Below are 18,805 nucleotides of genomic sequence, written 5' to 3'. Positions count from 1 at the left end.
GGATTTTAAGAAGCATGAACATCATTTTTTAATCAATCTTTCATTTTTGTAATTAAAACCAAATTATTTTCTGCAATATGTAATGTAAAAAATATGGACTTACACAGCATTATTTGCAATGGCCAATGTACGAAACAAGCTAAGTGTCAACGGAAAGCTAAATAGATCGAGAAAATGTGTTATATTTATATACTGGAATATTAGTCAGACTTAAAAAAGAAGGAAATCCTGTCACTTGCAACATGATGAACCTGGAAGGCATTACGTTAAGTGAAATGAGCCAAAGAGAGCAAGATAAATACTGCTTGGTATGGTATCACTTATATGTGGAAACTTAAAAAAAGGAAAAAAAAAAGTCAAACTCATAGAAGCAGAAAAAAGAGTAGTTGCCAGGGGCTGGGGGGTGGGGGACAGGGAGAGGCTGGTAAAGGGCACACGTTTTCAGTGATAAGATGAATAAGGTCTGAGGATCCAACATACAACATGGTGAATACAGTTTAACACTTTACTGCATACTTGAAATTTGTTGACAGAACTTAAATGTTCTAAACAACAACAACAAGATGATAAAAATGAGGTGACAGATATGTAAATTAACTCAAAGGAGGATCCTTTCACAATGTAGACATAGATCAAATCACCACGATGTGCACTTTATATCTCTTACAGTTTTATATGTCAATTATACCTCAATGAAGCTGAAAAAAATTAAAAATAAAAAAATTCTGGAAATAAAAATAAAGACATATTTTGGAACGCTCACGTTGTCTGTCATTGAACTTCTATAATCTTTCTCATTTGCTTTATTCTATCAATATAAACAAGCGATTTTACCCCAAAAGATAAAGTAAGCATCCGCAGGTAACCACAGCTAATTCATCATCAAAACAGAGTGCTTATTCAATCCTCAATATTTACACCTCACAATAAAATGTCTCCATGAGTAACTCATTATATGAAGGACCAAGAGGATGTTACTGGAGTTTTCTGAGAAAAAAATTTCCACCACATTTGAATAAACTTGTAAAAAAGGTACAATAATAATACAGAAAATTATCTGAATAGGAAAAAAAAAAAAAAACATTTTCACCCTGGGCTGGTGGCTCAGTTGGTTGGAGCGCCATCACATACACTAAAGGCTTCGGGTTCAATCCCTGGTCAAGGCACATACAAAAGACAGATGACTGATGCTTCTCTCATATCCATGTTTCTCTCTCTCCCTCTCTCTCTCTCTAAAATCAATAAAAAACATATCCTCAAGTGAGGATAGAAAAAATTTTTTTCACTACAAATAAATAACCATTTACAGCAGGTCCTTAAATAACACCATTGTGTTCAATGTTGTTTCATTTTAAATTAATGGGATACCACAGGAACTTAACTCTTGCTTGCATCTACCAGCTTATGGTAAAACTGGTTTCATTATGTAATTTTGCCGAAGTTCTAAGAACCTATTGATGTTAAGTGAGGACTTACAGTATTTAAGCACTCCCATCTTCCAGTAAGGATAAATATCTAGTAATTATCTATCCTTTCTGGAATAATACGGCAAAATTTTTAAAACAAAAATTAAGCACTTTACACAGCTCTCGGCAAATGTGTTAAGTCATTAGAAATACTTCCTAATTGAAGAGGTGTTTGGGAATAAAAAGGTTAGCAGGTAACAAAAAGATTATAGTTATGGTTCACTGCCTACACACGGATATTTCACCAACTTCTTCTCTCTCTGCGTAATATGACGGGGCGGGGGGGGGGGAGGATATTACAAGGAAAAACAGAAGAGACTATTGAAATATTTCCAATAATATACCTTGCAGCTAGCACAGTGGGTAAGACTGAGCCCCGGTGCCAGGCTGAGCTAAAATGCACAGCTCAGCCACCTGCATAAAGTTACTTAACCTGAGAATCAATTCCATTTGAAAAATGGTGAGGAACCCAATGCTCAACCCACATGGGTTGTTGTGAAGATTACATGAGAGAACTCCAGCAACACCCATAGGTGCTGTTTTGGTAGCTGAGAAGCATGTGTGCAGGTGTGGGTCAGTTTACGGAGGTCCTGTAGTCCAGGTTCATCAACGTATACAACAAACCCAAATACTAAGTGTGAAGATTTAACAGCATGCTTCCCTGGAGGTTGAAAGTTATTTTCTAATAACAATTAGGACTGTTATTACAGATTTTTTTTTTCAATATATATAAAGATTCCCAGAATTTTAATAAACACTTAAAAATTTGTTAGAGCCAGCATATAAATGAGCAAAACGTTTACAACTGTTTGCAGGCTATATTCTGAGGATTTTCTCCCCAGAAACTTATAATGCATGCTTTAAAAGATTATGTAAGTTTAGAACATATATGGGAGATAAGCTAAATTGCTGTAGCTCCCAAAAAACAAGTCTTAACTGCCTCTATTAAGCAACCATTAGATTCTTGAAAGGTATTAGCATTCTTGATTTATTCATCATGCCTGAACACACACCAGGGATCAAATTTAATATCTTATGAAGATAAGCAATTACACATGGCTAGAATTAAGAAACTATCACAGCACAATCTGAACATTTTCTACAGAAAGAAAAACTCCAGGGAAACTACCAATGATATATGATGCAAAGTTTTGAAAATATAATTTAACTATTTTGAAAGAAAACTACCTCTGCCCTGGCCAGTTTGGCTCAGTGGTTAGAGTGTCGGCCCAGGGACCAGAGTCTCGGGTTCCATTTGGGTCAAGGCCATGTGCCTCAGTTGCAGCTCAGTCCCCAGCCACATCAATCCCCCCCATTCTGCCCCTGCATTCTGTCTGAAAAATAAATGGAAAATTATTCCTCGATTAAGGATTAAAAAATAATAATAATATAATCAAACGAAACTACCTCCAAATACAGTTCAAATCTCTTCTAACTACCTGCTTTCCGAACCCAATTATTACAGAAGAAATTCGTTAAAAAATTCAGTTGTACGAACAGAATTTTAAAAATTCATATGAATGATCAATTTATAAAAACAAATTAACACCTGTATCTCAAAATATTTAGAACACTACAGAGCTATACCCTTTTTATGATTACACCCAGGATTTTTTAAACTATGTGCGTGAAAGCAGGTCCCCGTTCCAGCTGCCGTCCTTTTTCGCCTCCTCGTGTTCTTTTTCCCCTACTGCAATCACATATCTTTGATCAAAAGCAGTTATAAAATCAAAACCTATACCTTTAAAGAACTTTAATTTCTAATTGGTTCCAAATATGTGATCACAGGAAACTCACCGAAGACTAAAAATGTAGCATAGGACAAATGACAGAAGAAACTGCTTCAGTATTTTTATCTTTTAAACCTCAATTGGGGTTAAGTAAACTCGAATATGAACTCCTGCCTTGCATTCAAAAAGTATCACTGTGAAAGAGGGAAAAAATGATGATTTACTGGATTACTTACATACAGCATGCATTACAAATTCACTTAAATCAAGTCCACTTCCTTTTGGAGTCATTGCTTTAAAGCACAAAGTACCAGATGTTCATCCATACAGCTTGTTACATGTAGAAAAAGATAAATTATATGATCATATTAAGGCTAAACATCTGACGCTAGTCTAAGTTCTGTGGCTATAATGCAATCAACTTTGAAGTAGCTTTTCTTTCCATATGTGCTATTCAAATAAGTGAAAGAAACACCTAGCCATAGTCCCAAAACTACCAAGAATATTCTTGTGCTATGAGTGCAGCTTTAAAATCAGAAAGAGTGCCCAGCTGGTGTGGCTCAGTGCTTGAGCATCGACCCATGCATCAAGAGGCTGTCGGTTCAACTCCTGGTCAGGGCACCTGCCCAGGTTGTGAGCCCGATCCTCAAAGGAGGGCATGCAGGAGGTGGCCAATTGATGTTCCCTCTCATCAATGTTTCTCTTTCTCCCTTCCTCTCTTTCTAAAAATCAGTAATGAAATAAATAAATAAAATCAGAAAGAGATGGGTTTGAGGCTTAGTTCTACCACTTACTACATATGTGACCTTGGGCGATTTCCTCAACTCTCCTTTTCTGCAAAATGAGGATGAAGGTATGTTCTTCATTGAGTTTGAGAAAGATTAAACTTGCCTAGATACTAGCTATTGTCAACGTTTTATACAGGATGACTATTGACAGGGAAGAAGTATCAATAAGTAAAAGATACATTTTAAAAATAAGGATACATAGACATGCGTCCATCTGTAATATACTTGACATGATGACTTTTCCAAAGTCTTTGCACAGCTAGAATATTAATGCAATGTTGAACAAAGATAGTTTACTGATGGGAAAAAATCCTGTTAAACTAAAAAAATGTAAGTATCCAATTAATGTGAAACTAATGCCACATTTCAAATGTAGGTGTTACAGTCAAAATGAATTCTCCTTCCTCTCAGATTGATAAAAGCATGGCTCGAGGGTGATCAATAATATCTGTGTTATAACTGCCTCACATTTGCACACAGTAGTGTTCGCTTGAGGTTCGGAGAACAGCAGCACCCATTCTTCCTAAGTTAAGAAAGAGGGTACAGCCGCTTCCTCCCATGACTAGGGTGCTGCCACACACATTGACAAGGCTACTGGGCACACTGTCAATTAAAATCACTTCCATACAGCTAAGGAGTTCAAGCCGCAGAATTTTTATATTATGCTAATTGTTTTGAAAGGAGCAAAAAATTGTTTGAATCATAAGAAAGTACCTAACAAAAGAGCAAAACAAACCCAGAAAGCAATGAATGGGTTGATAAATGGATGGATCTACCATGGCCTAGCCAATGTACAAATCCTTTTAAATAACAGATAGATTTTTTTTTTTTTAATCCTCACCCAAGGATGTGTTTACTGATTTTAGAAAGAGAGGAAGGGAGGGAGGGGGAGGGAGAGGGAGAAGAAGAGGGAGGGTGGGAGGGGGAGAGGGGAGGAGAGAGAGAGAGACAGACAGACAGACAGACATCCCAGATGCACCCCAATAAGGGATTGAACCTGCAACCTAGGCATGTATCCTGACCAAGAATCAAACCCAACCTTTTGGTTTACAGGACGATGTTCCAACCAATTGGGTCATCCAGCCAGAACGGATAGTTGAAATTTTGTAGACTAGAAAATATAATGCCTCAAATTTAATTTGCTATATTATATATTTAGACAATTTTTCAGTGGTCAAACTTGATTTCGAAATTTTTTTTTTTTTTAATCCTCACCCAAGGATATTTCTCCATTTATCCTCAGACAGAGTGTGAGGGAGGGAGGGAAGGGGAGAAAGAGAAAGGGAGGGAGAGAGAAAAAGAGAGAGAATCATCAATGTGAGAGACACATCGATTGGTTGCCTCCTGCACATTCCCAACCAGGGCTGGGGACAAACCGCAGCCCTTGACCAGAATCAAACTCGAGACTCTTCGGTCCACGAACTGAAGCTCTAACCGCTGAGCTTAGCCAGCCAGGGCTGAACTATTTCTTTAATTGAACTCGTGGACAAGACCACTATGCTCAGTTTTCTAGAAAATACCCATAGTTTGACGCCATCATGAGTCCTAAAATCAAAGAAAAAGAAATACTGATTTTGTCTACACAGATTCAGGCAACATATTTTCCCTGAGAGTAATAATAATGTCCTGCCAATGCTGGCATACAGTGGAATTTGAATTTCTATATTCTTGCTTGTAAAACGGAAGTAGGATGCAAAATATAAACAGTGGCATGATCCAGAAGGGCAAAAGTTAAAGGAGATACTACAAATAGTCACTGTAAATGACAGGGGTGGGCAAGGGTAACAATTAAAAGGAAGTATCTTGGCATCAGAAGTTAGTTGCTGATTCTGGCTTTGTTTTTTATTGCTGTGAGACACTGGGAGAGTTACTTAACATTTCTAAGCTTAATTGAGGATAATAACTACACTTTACAGTGCTGCTGGGAAGATCAAGTTAGATAAGGTATATAAAACACTTACACAGTGGTTATTATAGAGGAATTGCTATTCTTTCAAATGTGAGGGGGAGGGGACGAATTAGCCAAACTCCATAATGCCACATAAGACTGATACTTGAGTAAGGGATTCCAGCAAGGTGGCCAATGACATTTCTGGTTCCTTCAAGTTCCCAGGTCCAATTTAGCAAATACTCCCAATAAAATGTCATCCTTCTTGATAAGATTGAACTGTACAAAATGAGCCCTCGTTGGTTTTGCTCAGCAGTTAAAGCATCGGCCCACGGACCACAGTCCTGGGTTCGGTTCCCGCTAAGGGCACATTCCTTAGTCTCAGTTTGTCCCCGGCCCCAGTTGGGGTCACGTGGGCGGCAACCAGTCAATGTCTCACATGGATGTTTCTCTCTCTCTCCCTCCTGTTCTATCTGAAGATAAATGCAAAAAATGTCCTCGAGTGAGGATAAAAATAAAATAAAAATAAATTGTACAAAATGAGCAAAATTAAAAGACTTAGTTATGTGTGCTTTTCAAGATACCTTTTCCAGATGCTCTAATGCATGACTAGTGAGCTCTACTTTCTTCTTTTTTGCCAACCATACTATTGGTAGTTATATTTCTCCCTCCCCACAAAGAAAAGAATATTTGCATAAAATGTTCAATAAGACACTCTGTAAATTACAGAGGTCTACTACTCAAAAGGAGAGAGATTTAGGTAGGAAATTGTTGAATGACCTCTGATAATCTTTTAAGTATTTTCAATAAAGATGGTACTGCCCCCATGGAAGACTGGAGATTCGTTTATTAATCTTAAAGTCTTTCCAGACCCAGGACACAAGAAAGAGAACCAATGGACAGTTACATGTCTTCCTTTGCTTTTTGTTCAAATATAGTTTATTTTCTTTCATAGCAATACTTACACCTAAGTAACAATGTTTTCCCAGATAAAAAGAACAATGAAAGATAGAAGATCACTGAATTGTAGTTTCTAGAACCGACTTGTAGGGTTGGGTGTGGGGAGAATAAGTGGAAACTTTCCCTTTCTCACTTCTGTGGCAAAAAATGGAATGCAGACACTCTTAATAACAACAATTATTAAAACCTTCCAGTTCATATTTACCTCCTTTAAAAAGAAAATATCAACTTTCAGTATAACTCTGAAATGCTGGATAAACAAACTGAGGGAAGAACCAACCAGGAAAAGGAACGTCATTAAGGCAGCACAGGTACTAGTCACTAACACTGCCGCAGACGTCTCCCTACTGGACAAGGAAAGGAACCGCAATACAAAGTTTAAAGTTGTTTATTGCTTAAGTTTTCCCTCCATCCCAAAGAACACACTTGGTGAAGAATTCCTTTTCACAAATAGATTATAGATACCAAGTGCAATGAAACTCGTAGTCTTGTAAAACCTGTTCTTCTAAAATAAAAAAAATTTAAAAAAGCCACTCATTCATCGAGCATAACAGAAATAGTCAAGCTGAAGTCAAAGGCTTGACTTTGAAATCCTAGAAAGCACTTTAAAGGGTTATAGGCTTATAATCCCAACACTGGAAAGTAAAGAATACAATAAACACATAATTCAGCAATACAACTTAGAAGTATCAGCAATAATGGATGAATATAACAAACACACAATTTAGAAGTATCCACAACAATGAATGAAAACATTAAGGCTCCGATCTCTTCCAAAAGCTTTGTAATAACACTGTTGATTTTTTTAAAAAACTGCCACTGATCTGATCTACCCTCCAGGCTAGCATTTTTATTGCTATTACATCACAATTTCATTAAGGGTCACTCAATTACAACCATCTGAGTGAGATCCTTGCAGCAAAGGGCAAAGCTGCAGTCCTAACCTCGTGGTTAATGGAATGTGCATATGTTTATTGACATTTATAGGTCATGAAGTTCCTTGTGAAGAAGGTACAAAAGAGCATTATCCTCTCCTCGTCTTGAATGGACAGTGCAAGAATCTTGACCAGCCAAATAAAGTGAACAGCGAATGAACCAAGCTACATGGCAGGTGGGAAAATGGTTCTACATTAACTGAACATCGGGTCACACGATGAGCTTTTTAAATAGTACATATTCCTGAGCTCCTCTGTTTCTACACTAAATCATTAATTCAGGAGACCTAGGAATCTACAAGTATGATAAATAGAATCTGTGCCTTCACTCCCGCAAGTAATTCATATGATTGGGTTTGGGAGACAGGAATAAAGGGAACACTTGAAGGAATCATTGGCTCCTGTCAATCTGCAAAAGCACCAAATTACCACTGTACTTGCCAACCTTATGGTGCTTGATGGCATAGTGAAAGCAGAATTCTGATATTCCAGATAGGGTATAAAAATCATGGTTTTTGTTTACAGCAAGTTAGCTTTACAGCTACCATATAGTAACATAACTAATCAAGGATGCCATAAACCAGTTAAATAAAAAATGTTAACAGAAGACATCTTAATGATTAATTATGGCAAGCTCCTACTTAAATTTCTGCAATAAATATATACAAGTATTTGTTATTCCTTTTAGGAAAACAGATTAATAGCATATTGAGGAGCAGTGGCCCAACTTAGGAATTTAAAAGCTTGGATTTCAATCTCAGCTTTCCTACAACAAAGCAAATTAACAAAGTCCTGAGTCTCATTTATAAAAAGGGGTAATAATAATTTCATAGTTATATCATTACAATTAAATAACAGTTGTACCATTAATTTTTTAAATGATTGTATTTGAACACTACCTTATACTAGACAGTATTCTAAGCTATCCTAACTATTTTCTTATTGCTCAGAAAATTTATATAGCCCTGGCCGGTTTGGCTCAGCAGTTAGAGCACTGGCCCGCAGACAGGAGAGTCCCGGGTTCGGTTCCGCTAAGGACACGTACCTCGGTTGTAGTTTGTCCCTGGCCCCAGTTGGGTCATGTGGGTGGCAACCACTCCATGTGTCTCTCTCACGTTGATGTTTCTCTCTCTCTCTCTTCCCCCCTCTCTCCCTCCTGTTCTACCTGAAGATAAATGCAAAAATGTCCTTGTCCCATAGCCTGGGGACTGGCACCAGGCAAAGTGCTCTCGACCATTGTCTCCTTGCTCAGCCTTGCCTCCCACCCTGAACGGCCTGCCTCGAGCTTGTAGATTAACTCCCATCTTGCTCTTATCACTCACATTCCAGAGGTTCCATGCATAGCCCCCGCAGGGCCAAACCCTAAGGGACAAATTCCAGCTACAACAGGCAGATATAAAAGACACAAGTCCCTACATTGAGCGCGGCTTCCCGGACTCCTGACCCCCGGAGTCTGTGAACCCGCCGGAGTGCACCCAATAAAGCCTGATCCCTGTTTATTCGGCTGATTGGCTCTCCAGTCTCTTCTCTGTTTTATTCGGCGGCGCCCCCGATTCCTTACAGTTCTCAGATAAAGATTAAAAAAGATATATATATAAATTTGATTTTTTTTGTTTATGATTTATTTTTCCCAACTCTTCTCAAGACTGTACCTAAAATGTAGCCACTGTCTTAATTCAATCATTAGATTCAGTACTATCAAACTTATAAAAGTCACTTGTTAGAAAAGGATCATTTTCAATCCTCAGAAAAGTCATGAGTTAGGTTCTTCGTTATCCCCTACTTTACAGATGAGAAAGTTCAGATGGCTTAAGAAACTTGGCCAAGTTCACACAGCTTATAAATGAAATCAATAATCTAGCCTTCTAAATCTACTACGATAAACTAAATATCTCCAGAATAAATTCTAGTCCTTTCCTCCCAACCTCTGCTAAATTCAGGATCCTGGCTGGTAAAAGCAGACCTTACTCTTTCAGTTAGGCACACACATCTCCTTCCCCAGCACATGAAAAGGAATTGTCCCTTTAAACCATTTATCTACCCCATCTGGTTGGTCAAGGATATCCTGGTGCCTCTTGCCAATGTACATTTATTTTTTTAAATTCTACGTAAGCCCAAATTTCAAGCTTAGAATGCTTTCTGCCTGTGTTATCTACCCTTTATTAGTAGTAATTATAATTTATATTTACAATAAATACGATCACCATTTCAGCTGGACTAAGCACACTACTAACTTTACCCAGAGAGAGCAGTAATAACCTGAGCAAACACAGTTATTCCCTACGTTTGCATTTTCACAGTGCTTTAGAAGAACAATTTGAAATGGTGTTTTTATGAGTTTGCCTTTTTTTTTTTTTTTTTAATTCTCACCCGAGGATATGTTTATTGATTTTAGAGAGACAGGAAGGATGCAGAGAGAGAGAGGAACATCAATCAGTTGCCTCTGGTAGGCACCCCAACCGGGTATCAAACCCACAACCTAGGTATGTGCCCTGACCAGGAATTGAACACACAACCTCTTTGGTGCATGGGACAATGCTCCATCCAACTGAGCCACCTGGCTAGGGCTGAGTTTGACACTACTAAATCCAAATATTGAATTTGAATGATGACTTCATTTTAGGTTAGAATCTTGAAAAGAGTTGAAGAAAGCTGGAAATGATAAATTATAAATAAAAAATAATTCAACTTGATATACATTATTGATTGTGTGAAAAGTCTAAATTTTTTCATTTAAATGTACTGAGGTAACGGGTAACAGTGGTTAATAACATTATATAAATTTGGCATCTGTGTACTCTATTGAGTGCTCCCCACACAAAGTCTAGTTTCCTTTCATTATATATATTTGACGCCCTTACCCAATTGTCCCTCCCTCTCCAACGCCCTTTCCCCTCTGGTAACCACCATTCTAATGTCTTTATCTATGATTTTGCTTTGGTTTGTTTTGTTGGTTCGTTTGTTATTTTTTGTTTGTCCTTTCCCATCTGACTTAATTTCACTAATTCATCCATGTTTTTGCAAATGGCAATGAATCTTTATATTTTAATTAAGGAAACTTTTCTTAAGAGTTTCAGAGCAAGTATATAAAAGGCGACGGTTTTCAAAGTAATTATTTAGCCTGCCTACACTTTGCAAAAATATACATGACAAGTGAAATACATTGTTTTTCAAATCAATCATGTTGGTCTTTTAAAAATGAGTTCACCTTGCCCTGGCCGGTTTGGCTCAGCGGATAGAGCCTCGGCCCACAGTCCAGAGAGACCTGGGTTCAGTTCCCACTAAGGGCATGTGCCTCGGTTACAGTTTGTCCCCAGCCCAGTTGGGGTCATGTGGGTGGCAGCCAGTCGATGTGACACATCGATGTTTCTCTTTCTCTCTTCCTCCCTCTCTCCCTCTTGCTCTATCTGAAGATGAATGCAAAAATGTACTTGGGTGAGATTAAAAAAAAAAAAAAAAAAAAAGTTCACATAGTAAATAAGGATGTATTCACTAATTGAATGACATAGGTCTGCCAAGAGATAAGAGTGTTGTGTTATTCCTTGAGAAGAAATCAAAAGACACCCTTGAGCTCTGGCCAGTTTGGTTCAGCGGTTAGAGCATCAGCCCACAGACCAATGAGACGTGGGTTCAATTCCAGCCAAGGGCATGTACTTCGGTTGCGATTTGTCCTCAGCCCTGGTTGAGGTCCTGCAGGAGACAACCAGTCGATCGGTCCCTCTCATGCCAACGTTTCTCTCCCTCTCTCCCCTTCTTTCCCTCTCTCCCTCCCACTCTATCTAAAGATAAATAGAAAAACATCCTAGGGTGAGGATTTAAAAAAAAAAAAAAAGACACCCTCGAGAACGGTCCCATCTTTCGCAATATCACGCACATTAATTCCAGGAGTTTCTCCTGTTCTAAATTGAATCAATTCGGGTGGGAAACAATTATTTTTTAAAAACCCAGTAATGATCCTACTAGAAAAACAGATAACATCACGTTTCACTACATGAAAACTTTTCTCACAAAGACGTCCATTATATCCTTTCCATTAAATATGTTTCTTCTCAAGATAGAATCACAGTATTGAACATTCCCACCTTTGTTCAAGGCCAAAGGGAAGAAGAATTGCCTAAACATTCCATTTTCTAATCCTCTTAGATCTTGTCAAAATAAGGAAGAGGAAATTTTTTTTAAATGTGCCAGAGACTATTAAAATGAAAAACTAAAACTGTTCAACTGGAATTCCATATTGGCTTAAAGTGCTAAGTTTTTCCAACTTTTTCCCACCCATCTACACTTTTGGAAAACTTTAAAATCTCACTATCTCCCTACCATAGTATAAAGATTGTTCCCTCTCCTTAATTTCAGAATCACTGTAGCCACACCAGCTAAACGTGTCCCTGTGTTAATTTCTGTGGTTTACATTATGGAAATTACTGTATTTTCTTAATTCCAAATATCATTACTCAATGTTTCACCCTTGAAAATTATTACTTCAAAGTAATACATAAGCTATTGAGAACGAACAGTGCTATGTATTTCTGGTAAGTTATATAAATGACTGGCTTCCTAGGCTAACAGAATTGTACCTATGGTACATGGATTATCCTCATACCAATTACTATCACAACAGAACATCCTTTTTCACCTACTTAGCCTAGTATAGAATTCTTACAAAGGCATGTAGTGAATGGAAAGGAATTTTACTGAGATCTGGAATCAAATCCTGGGATTCTGAGCAAGTCACTGATTCCTTCTGCATCTTTAGTTCCAAATATGTTTTTTTCTTAAATTGATTAAATCAAGGGTTTCTATATTCTAAAACCTCCTTAGAAAATCACTAACTCAGCATCCTACCTATCTCCAGACACAGTTCATTGTACTAATCTTCAAGTGTGTTAATATAGCCAAACATCTATCACCAATCGTTTGATCTTTCTTAAATGCTACACGCAGTCACCAGTCCTTAAGGCAATCTGAATTAACATATTTCTGACCGCTCACAAGTTAACTCATGTTTTCCTGCCCAAATGTTGTGGACCACGCACAAGTTAACTCGGGTTTGCACTTGCATTAGCTATTTTAGTTTTTGAAACTCAGGGTAATATAGGATTATTTTATTTGTGACTCTTCGCCCAGAGGGCTGAAGTTCGAAAACCAGCACACCGTTCTATATTCTTGAAGTAGCTAGGGAATGGATATCTGCTGGTTCAAATGAGTGCAGCTCAGAACCTAACGTGTAGTTTGCCCAAAAACGTGCGGCCCCTGGTGTATGTCTTAGAGATTTCTATGCGGTACACAAGGTGTTAAAAACGTAGAAAAAACAAGAAACAAAGATAACGTGAGTGGAATAAGGGATTACATAAGGATGTGACTGTAATCTGAGTTCAACGATACTAGCAGTATATATTCAAAATACAAAGAAAACTTTATGAGTGAAAGGATTTCAAAAGATAAAAACATTTAAGAAAATAATAGTTGGGCAATAATATAATATGCCTCCTTTACTTCTTAGAAGTATTCAAAACTCGTTAGGAGAGAATGAACCTCTATTGTCCTTTCCAAATCCTACCTACCTAGTAAATTTTCTTGCATTTCACCAAACTACTTACTTACTTGTCTAGTTCTAACTCCATATCAACAACACACAAATTAGTCCACTAAAAACATACTCTCTCCTATGGGCTTCCAGGAGATCAAGTACCATTTACTTATAATTGTACTGTCATATTTATGGTTACTGAATCATAAAATACTAGAGCTAGAAACATCCTTAGCATCTATCTAACTCTCCATTTTATAAGCAAACTAGAGCCTAAAGAAATTAAGCAAGTTAGCTTTTTCGCAACGGGTCTGCCACCAGAACACGGGTGTTGTGAATGAAAGCCACCACTAAACCAAAGCCAAAGTGGGAAAGGAAAAGCTTCACATCAATATGGTCATTACTGGACACGTAGATCCCGGCAAGTCCACCACCACTGGCCATCTGATCGACAAATGTGTGGAATCGACAAGGGAGCTATTGAGATGGGCAAGGGTTCCTTCAAGCATGCCTGGGTCTTGAATTATCTGAAAGCTGAATGTAAGCATGGCATCGCCACCGACATGTTCCTGTGGAAATCTGAGACCATCCAGCATCATGTGATCATCACTGATGCCCCAGCTCACACAGACTTTATCAGAAGCGTGATTACTGGCACATCTCAAGCTGACTGTGCTGTCCTGATTGTTGCTGCTGGTTTTGGTGAACTGGAAGCAGGTGTCTCCAGGAATAGGCAGACCGTGGGCATGCCCTTCTACTGACACACTAGGTGTCACACACCTGTCGGTGTTAACAAGATGGATTCTACTGAGCCACCCCATAACCTGAAGAGATACAAAAAAATCGTTGAAGAAGTCAGAACCTACATCAAGAAAATCAGCTACAATCCTGACACAGTAGCATTTGTGCCCATTTCTGGCTGGAATGGTGACTACATGCTGGAGCCAAGTGCTATCAGGCTTTGGTTCAAGGGCCGAGAAGTCACCTGTAAAGATGGCCATGCCAGTGGAGCCGCGCTGCTTGAAGCTCTGGATTGCATCCTGTCACCAACTCGTCCAAATGGCAAGCCCTGTGTCTGCCCCTCCAGGATATCTACAAAATTGGCGGTATTGGCACTTCCCCAGTGGGCCAAGTGGAGACTGGTGTTCTCAAACCAGGCATGGTGGTCACCTTTCCTTCAGTCAATGTTACAACCGAAGTCAAGTCTGTTGAGGTGCACCATGAAGCTTTGAGTGAAGCTCTTCCTGGGGACAGTGTGGGTTTCAGTGTCAAGCATGTATCTGTCAAAGATGTTCTTTGTGGCAATGGGGCTGGTGACAGCAAAAATGACCCACCAATGAAGCACCTGGCTTCACAACTCAGGTGATTATCCTGAACCATCCAGGACAAATCAATGCCAGAAGTGCACCTGTGCTGGACTGGCGCTCAGCTCACGTTGCTTGCAAATTTGCTGGGCTGATGGAAAAGACTGATCATTGCTCTGAGAAAAAGCTGGAAGACGGCCCGAAGCTTTTGAAATCTGGTCTATATGGTTTGTGGCAAGCCCATGTGTTTGACAGCTTCTCTGACTATCCTCCTCTGGGTCATTTTACTGTTGGTGACAAGAGACAGACAGTTGCTGTGGGTGCCATCAGAGCAGTGGACAAGAAGGCAGCTAGCAAAGTCACCAACTCTGCCCAGAGAGCTCAGAAGGCTAAATGAGTATTATCCCCAATACCTGCCACCCCAGTCTTGATCGGTGGTGGAAGAACCATCTCAGAACTGTTTGTCTCAAGTGGCCATAAGCTTAATAGTAAAAGACTGGTTAATGGTTACGATGCATCATAAAATCTTCAGAAAGAAAGGAGAATACTTTCTGGACCATTGGGGTTGATTGTGTGTGTGTGTATGTGGCAGTTTTTAAAATCAGTATTTTTCATTGAAAAAACTTGACCAAAAATCTGTCACAGAATTTTGAGACCCATTAAAACAAAGTTTAATGAAAAAGAAAGAAAGGAAGAACTTAAGCAAGTTGGAAAGGGTCAGATCCCTTATCTAACCAGCCTGTTAATGAAGGCAAAGATACTTGCTGGCTACAATACTCATGGACTAAGAGTAGAAACATGTTTAAAAATTAAAATACAGTCCTTTAATTTATCCACTCAAATATGAATGGAGCATCTATTATATACCATTCCAAGCAGTGAGCTCTGTGTGCTTCCTTCTAACGTAAGATTAGCTAATTCACAGCTTTACTTTAAAAATCCACTACTCACATATTTGCATAGTTGCCTTCCCTAAAAAGCCTACAAGAATAACTTCCAAGGAGTGGACATTCTCTCAAAGAACCAGCAAAGATCCAATTCAGAGAATTGTTTTTTAAACAGGTTGGGGAGCAAGAGAGGCAGAGAAGAGTATATACCTCCAGGGAAAATCTAGCCACTCCTCTGCTGATATGCAAAGTCATCACCTTAGAAAACCATTGGTTACATTTCTAAATTATTAATACTACCTAAACGCATTTAAAAGTCTACTACTTGAACAGTCTTGCTGAATGCACCCATTTGATTAATGACTTGCGATCCTCAAAATAGAACTTATTTGGTAAGATTGGGTCTTATTGTATGTTATCCACAGAATGAGGAACTGTAACAGTGGTTTTCAAGTTTAACCATACTTCAGTATAAGCTGGGGAAAGTTTTTAGAAAGGTCAGTGACCAGGCCACAGTCCAAATCAATTCAGTCAGAATTTCTGGGGGTGAGACTCCAGCATGAGTATTTTGTAAATCTGTCCAGATGTTTCCACTGTACAGTAAAAAAAAAAAAACAAACTAATGAACCAGATGATCTCTAGGGTCAATCTAGTTCCAAAATTCTCATCTAAGTCAACTCATGTCCACTGAACCATGTAATTTTAATGCTAATTAAGGCCAGCAGCGTAACTGTTAAAGACAGTTTATGGAAAGGATATAGTAAGTCACTAATGTAAAAGTGTGAATAATCAGAGTGGCACATAACAAGCATTTGCATGTTCACTAGCCAACTATATATGACAGCAAAACCTATAATTAGAAAGTTAAAAGAAAGACAGTTTGAGCCAAGAACACATTTAAGCTACATACCACTTAAAAAATTATAAATACTCGAGTCCATATGGTAATTTCTCAGTTTCCCTTTCTCTAATTAATAAATCCCTTGCTATAACACAAAACTATACCTATGTGTATTCGGGGGGTGTGTGTGTGTGTGTGTGCGCGCACACTTATGTCCTAGCTCTGTCCAATAAGAGAGCCTAGAAGAGGTCACAACCCCTGTGGCAATGAGCACACCCAACAACCCAAATCTTGGTTTCTAATATCATTTTCCAAAGAAACCAGGGATACTTGGAGAAATGGCTAACTCTAGAAGTGGGGTGGGGAAAACACAGATGAACCGGAAGCATTTAGTAATACCAGAAAGTAAGAAAGTGCTCAAGGGGAAAAAAGATGGGGCACACCAGTGGATACCAGAGCAAACCTGAAAGGGCTCCAATGTCCAAAGATGGGAAAATCTGAGCAATAAAATAATGTACCTGTAATTTATAACTCAAAGGATAAAATAAATATACCTGAATCCACAGTGGTAGGAATACCTGATTGAATAAGTAAATGAGAGAGAACGGGTAATCTTCCTTAGAGAAGAATTCCAAATAATTTATATAGGAGGTGAGGCTTAAATTCCCCTATCCTTGAGTATGGATTGGTTTGGGTTTTGTTGTTGTTGCTGTTGTTGTTGTTTTAATATATTTTTATTGATTTTTTTAGAGAGAGGAAATGAGAGAGAAATAGAAACATCGATGTGAGAAACATCAACTGGCTGCCTCCTGCACACCCCCTACTGGGGATCAAGCCCAAAACCCAGGCATGTGCTCTGACTGGGAATAGAACCGGGACCTCTCAGTCCATGGGGTGATGCTCAATCCACTGAGCCACACTGGCTAGGCAGAGTGTGGAATGGATTTAAATTGTGCTTCCAGAGAATAGGCTCAGGGGGGAGGAGTGACATAACCTCACAGCAGAGAAACCTGACAAACATTACCTCAGCCACGTGGTCCAGGTCATATCCTGATAACCTATGTTGACAGTACCCTTGATAATATGTGATGAGAATAGCCCTTGGTGGGCTTCCTCCCAGAAACTCATATCCACAGTCTCATCACTAGAAAAACATCAAACCCCAATTAAAAAACATTCTATAAAATAACTTATCATTAGTCCTCAAAACTATCCAAGTCATAAAAAAACAAGGAACAATTGAGAAACACAGGTCGTTAGAGACCAAGGAGACATGATGACTGAATGCAATTTGATAGCCTGGATGGGATTTTGGAACAGAAAGATGTATTCGTGGAAAAACTAGTAGAATGTGAATCAAGTCAAGAGTTTATGGAGCATTAATGTATAGTATTGGTTTCTTTTGATTTTACAAATGAATCGTGGTAGTGTCAGATGTTAACCATAGGAGAAAGCCAGTGAGAGATATACAAGGACTCTCTATACTATCTTTGTAACGCTTGTAATCTAAAATTCTTCTGAAATTAAATTTTTATTTTTGAAAAAACTATATGCATGTGGATAGATCCATCTAAAAAAAAATGCCTCACAGCTAAAAAATATAACAATGCAAAGGACTCCATAGGTTCAGGCTATGGGCACACTGCATGTGAATCTTCAAATCTGGACTCAAGCTTGGCAATGATTCAGGCTGGAGAGAAGGAACATTCATCATGTCAAAGGACTGAAAGCTTAAACCACCTACTTTCTCCTTTCTTCTTAACCACATCCGTGATCAAGACCCCACTCAGTTCTTGCTCCTCAACATCGCCTTTCCACTGCAACCATCAAGCGTCTATTTTAAGGCTTTCATCCATTTAGAGGCAGTAATTTGTCTCCCTACCATCAATCTTTTCCCGCCCTATCAATTTCACACAACTGTTACTTTTCTGAAGTGAAAAACTTAAAAACCTTTGATGACACTATACTTTAAACACAGACACCACACACACACACACACGCACGCACACACAACCACAAAGTAATAACTGATATTGGCTTTGACCAACCTCTCACTACCCCTTCCCCAAGCACTCTATTTGCTAATCAAAATAATTTATTTCAAAAAGCCCACAATACTTTTGCCTTTTGTTTCTTTGTGCTTGATATTTTTCACCCTGTACCAGATTGTGAGTTCCTAAGACAGGAAACAGCAGGTCTTATTTATTCAGATTCATTACCCACAGACTAGCACAGGCCCTTACATAAAACAAGTGCTTTATACATGTTTTTTAATATTCTGAAAAACTAAGTTCCCACTTAAAACCTATTTGAAAATAATTTTTTTTAAAAACCTCCTTAAAAATCAGTTAAGCTCTGCTCGAAATTGGTCATTTGACTGCATTTAAGTCATCTTTTCAATTCCATAACCAATTCAGATGACCAGCGCCAAACTGAACTAGACTTCTGAGATAAGCCATTATCTTTAGCTGCAGCTGTG

General features: G+C 38.5%; 1 protein-coding gene across 19 annotated transcripts in view; it reads right to left on the bottom strand.

Annotated features, from left to right (window-relative positions):
* The window catches only part of RAPGEF2 (Rap guanine nucleotide exchange factor 2), a 247,229-nt gene that overhangs the window by 192,764 nt on the left and 35,660 nt on the right, over nt 1–18,805 (bottom strand). The window contains exon 1 of one of the 19 annotated variants that reach the window (XM_036239946.1): nt 17,351–17,375. The exons of 15 other annotated variants lie outside the window; for them this stretch is intronic. Coding sequence is in view for 1 of the 4 variants with exons in the window: in XM_036239938.1 (XP_036095831.1) it covers nt 3,433–3,441 (9 nt within the window). In the remaining 3 variants the exon portion in view is untranslated. Of the gene's footprint in view, nt 1–2,654; nt 2,680–3,263; nt 3,390–3,432; nt 3,527–17,350; nt 17,376–18,805 lie in introns of those variants that run through there. 3 more of the 19 variants (XM_036239938.1, XM_036239943.1, XM_036239944.1) reach the window with 3 other exon arrangements.

This window comes from Molossus molossus, unplaced genomic scaffold (assembly GCF_014108415.1).
Source record: "Molossus molossus isolate mMolMol1 unplaced genomic scaffold, mMolMol1.p scaffold_m16_p_4, whole genome shotgun sequence".
Lineage (NCBI taxonomy): Eukaryota > Metazoa > Chordata > Mammalia > Chiroptera > Molossidae > Molossus > Molossus molossus.
The sequence above is the reverse complement of the archived record's forward strand: the minus strand, read 5'-3'. Positions and strand labels throughout refer to the sequence as shown.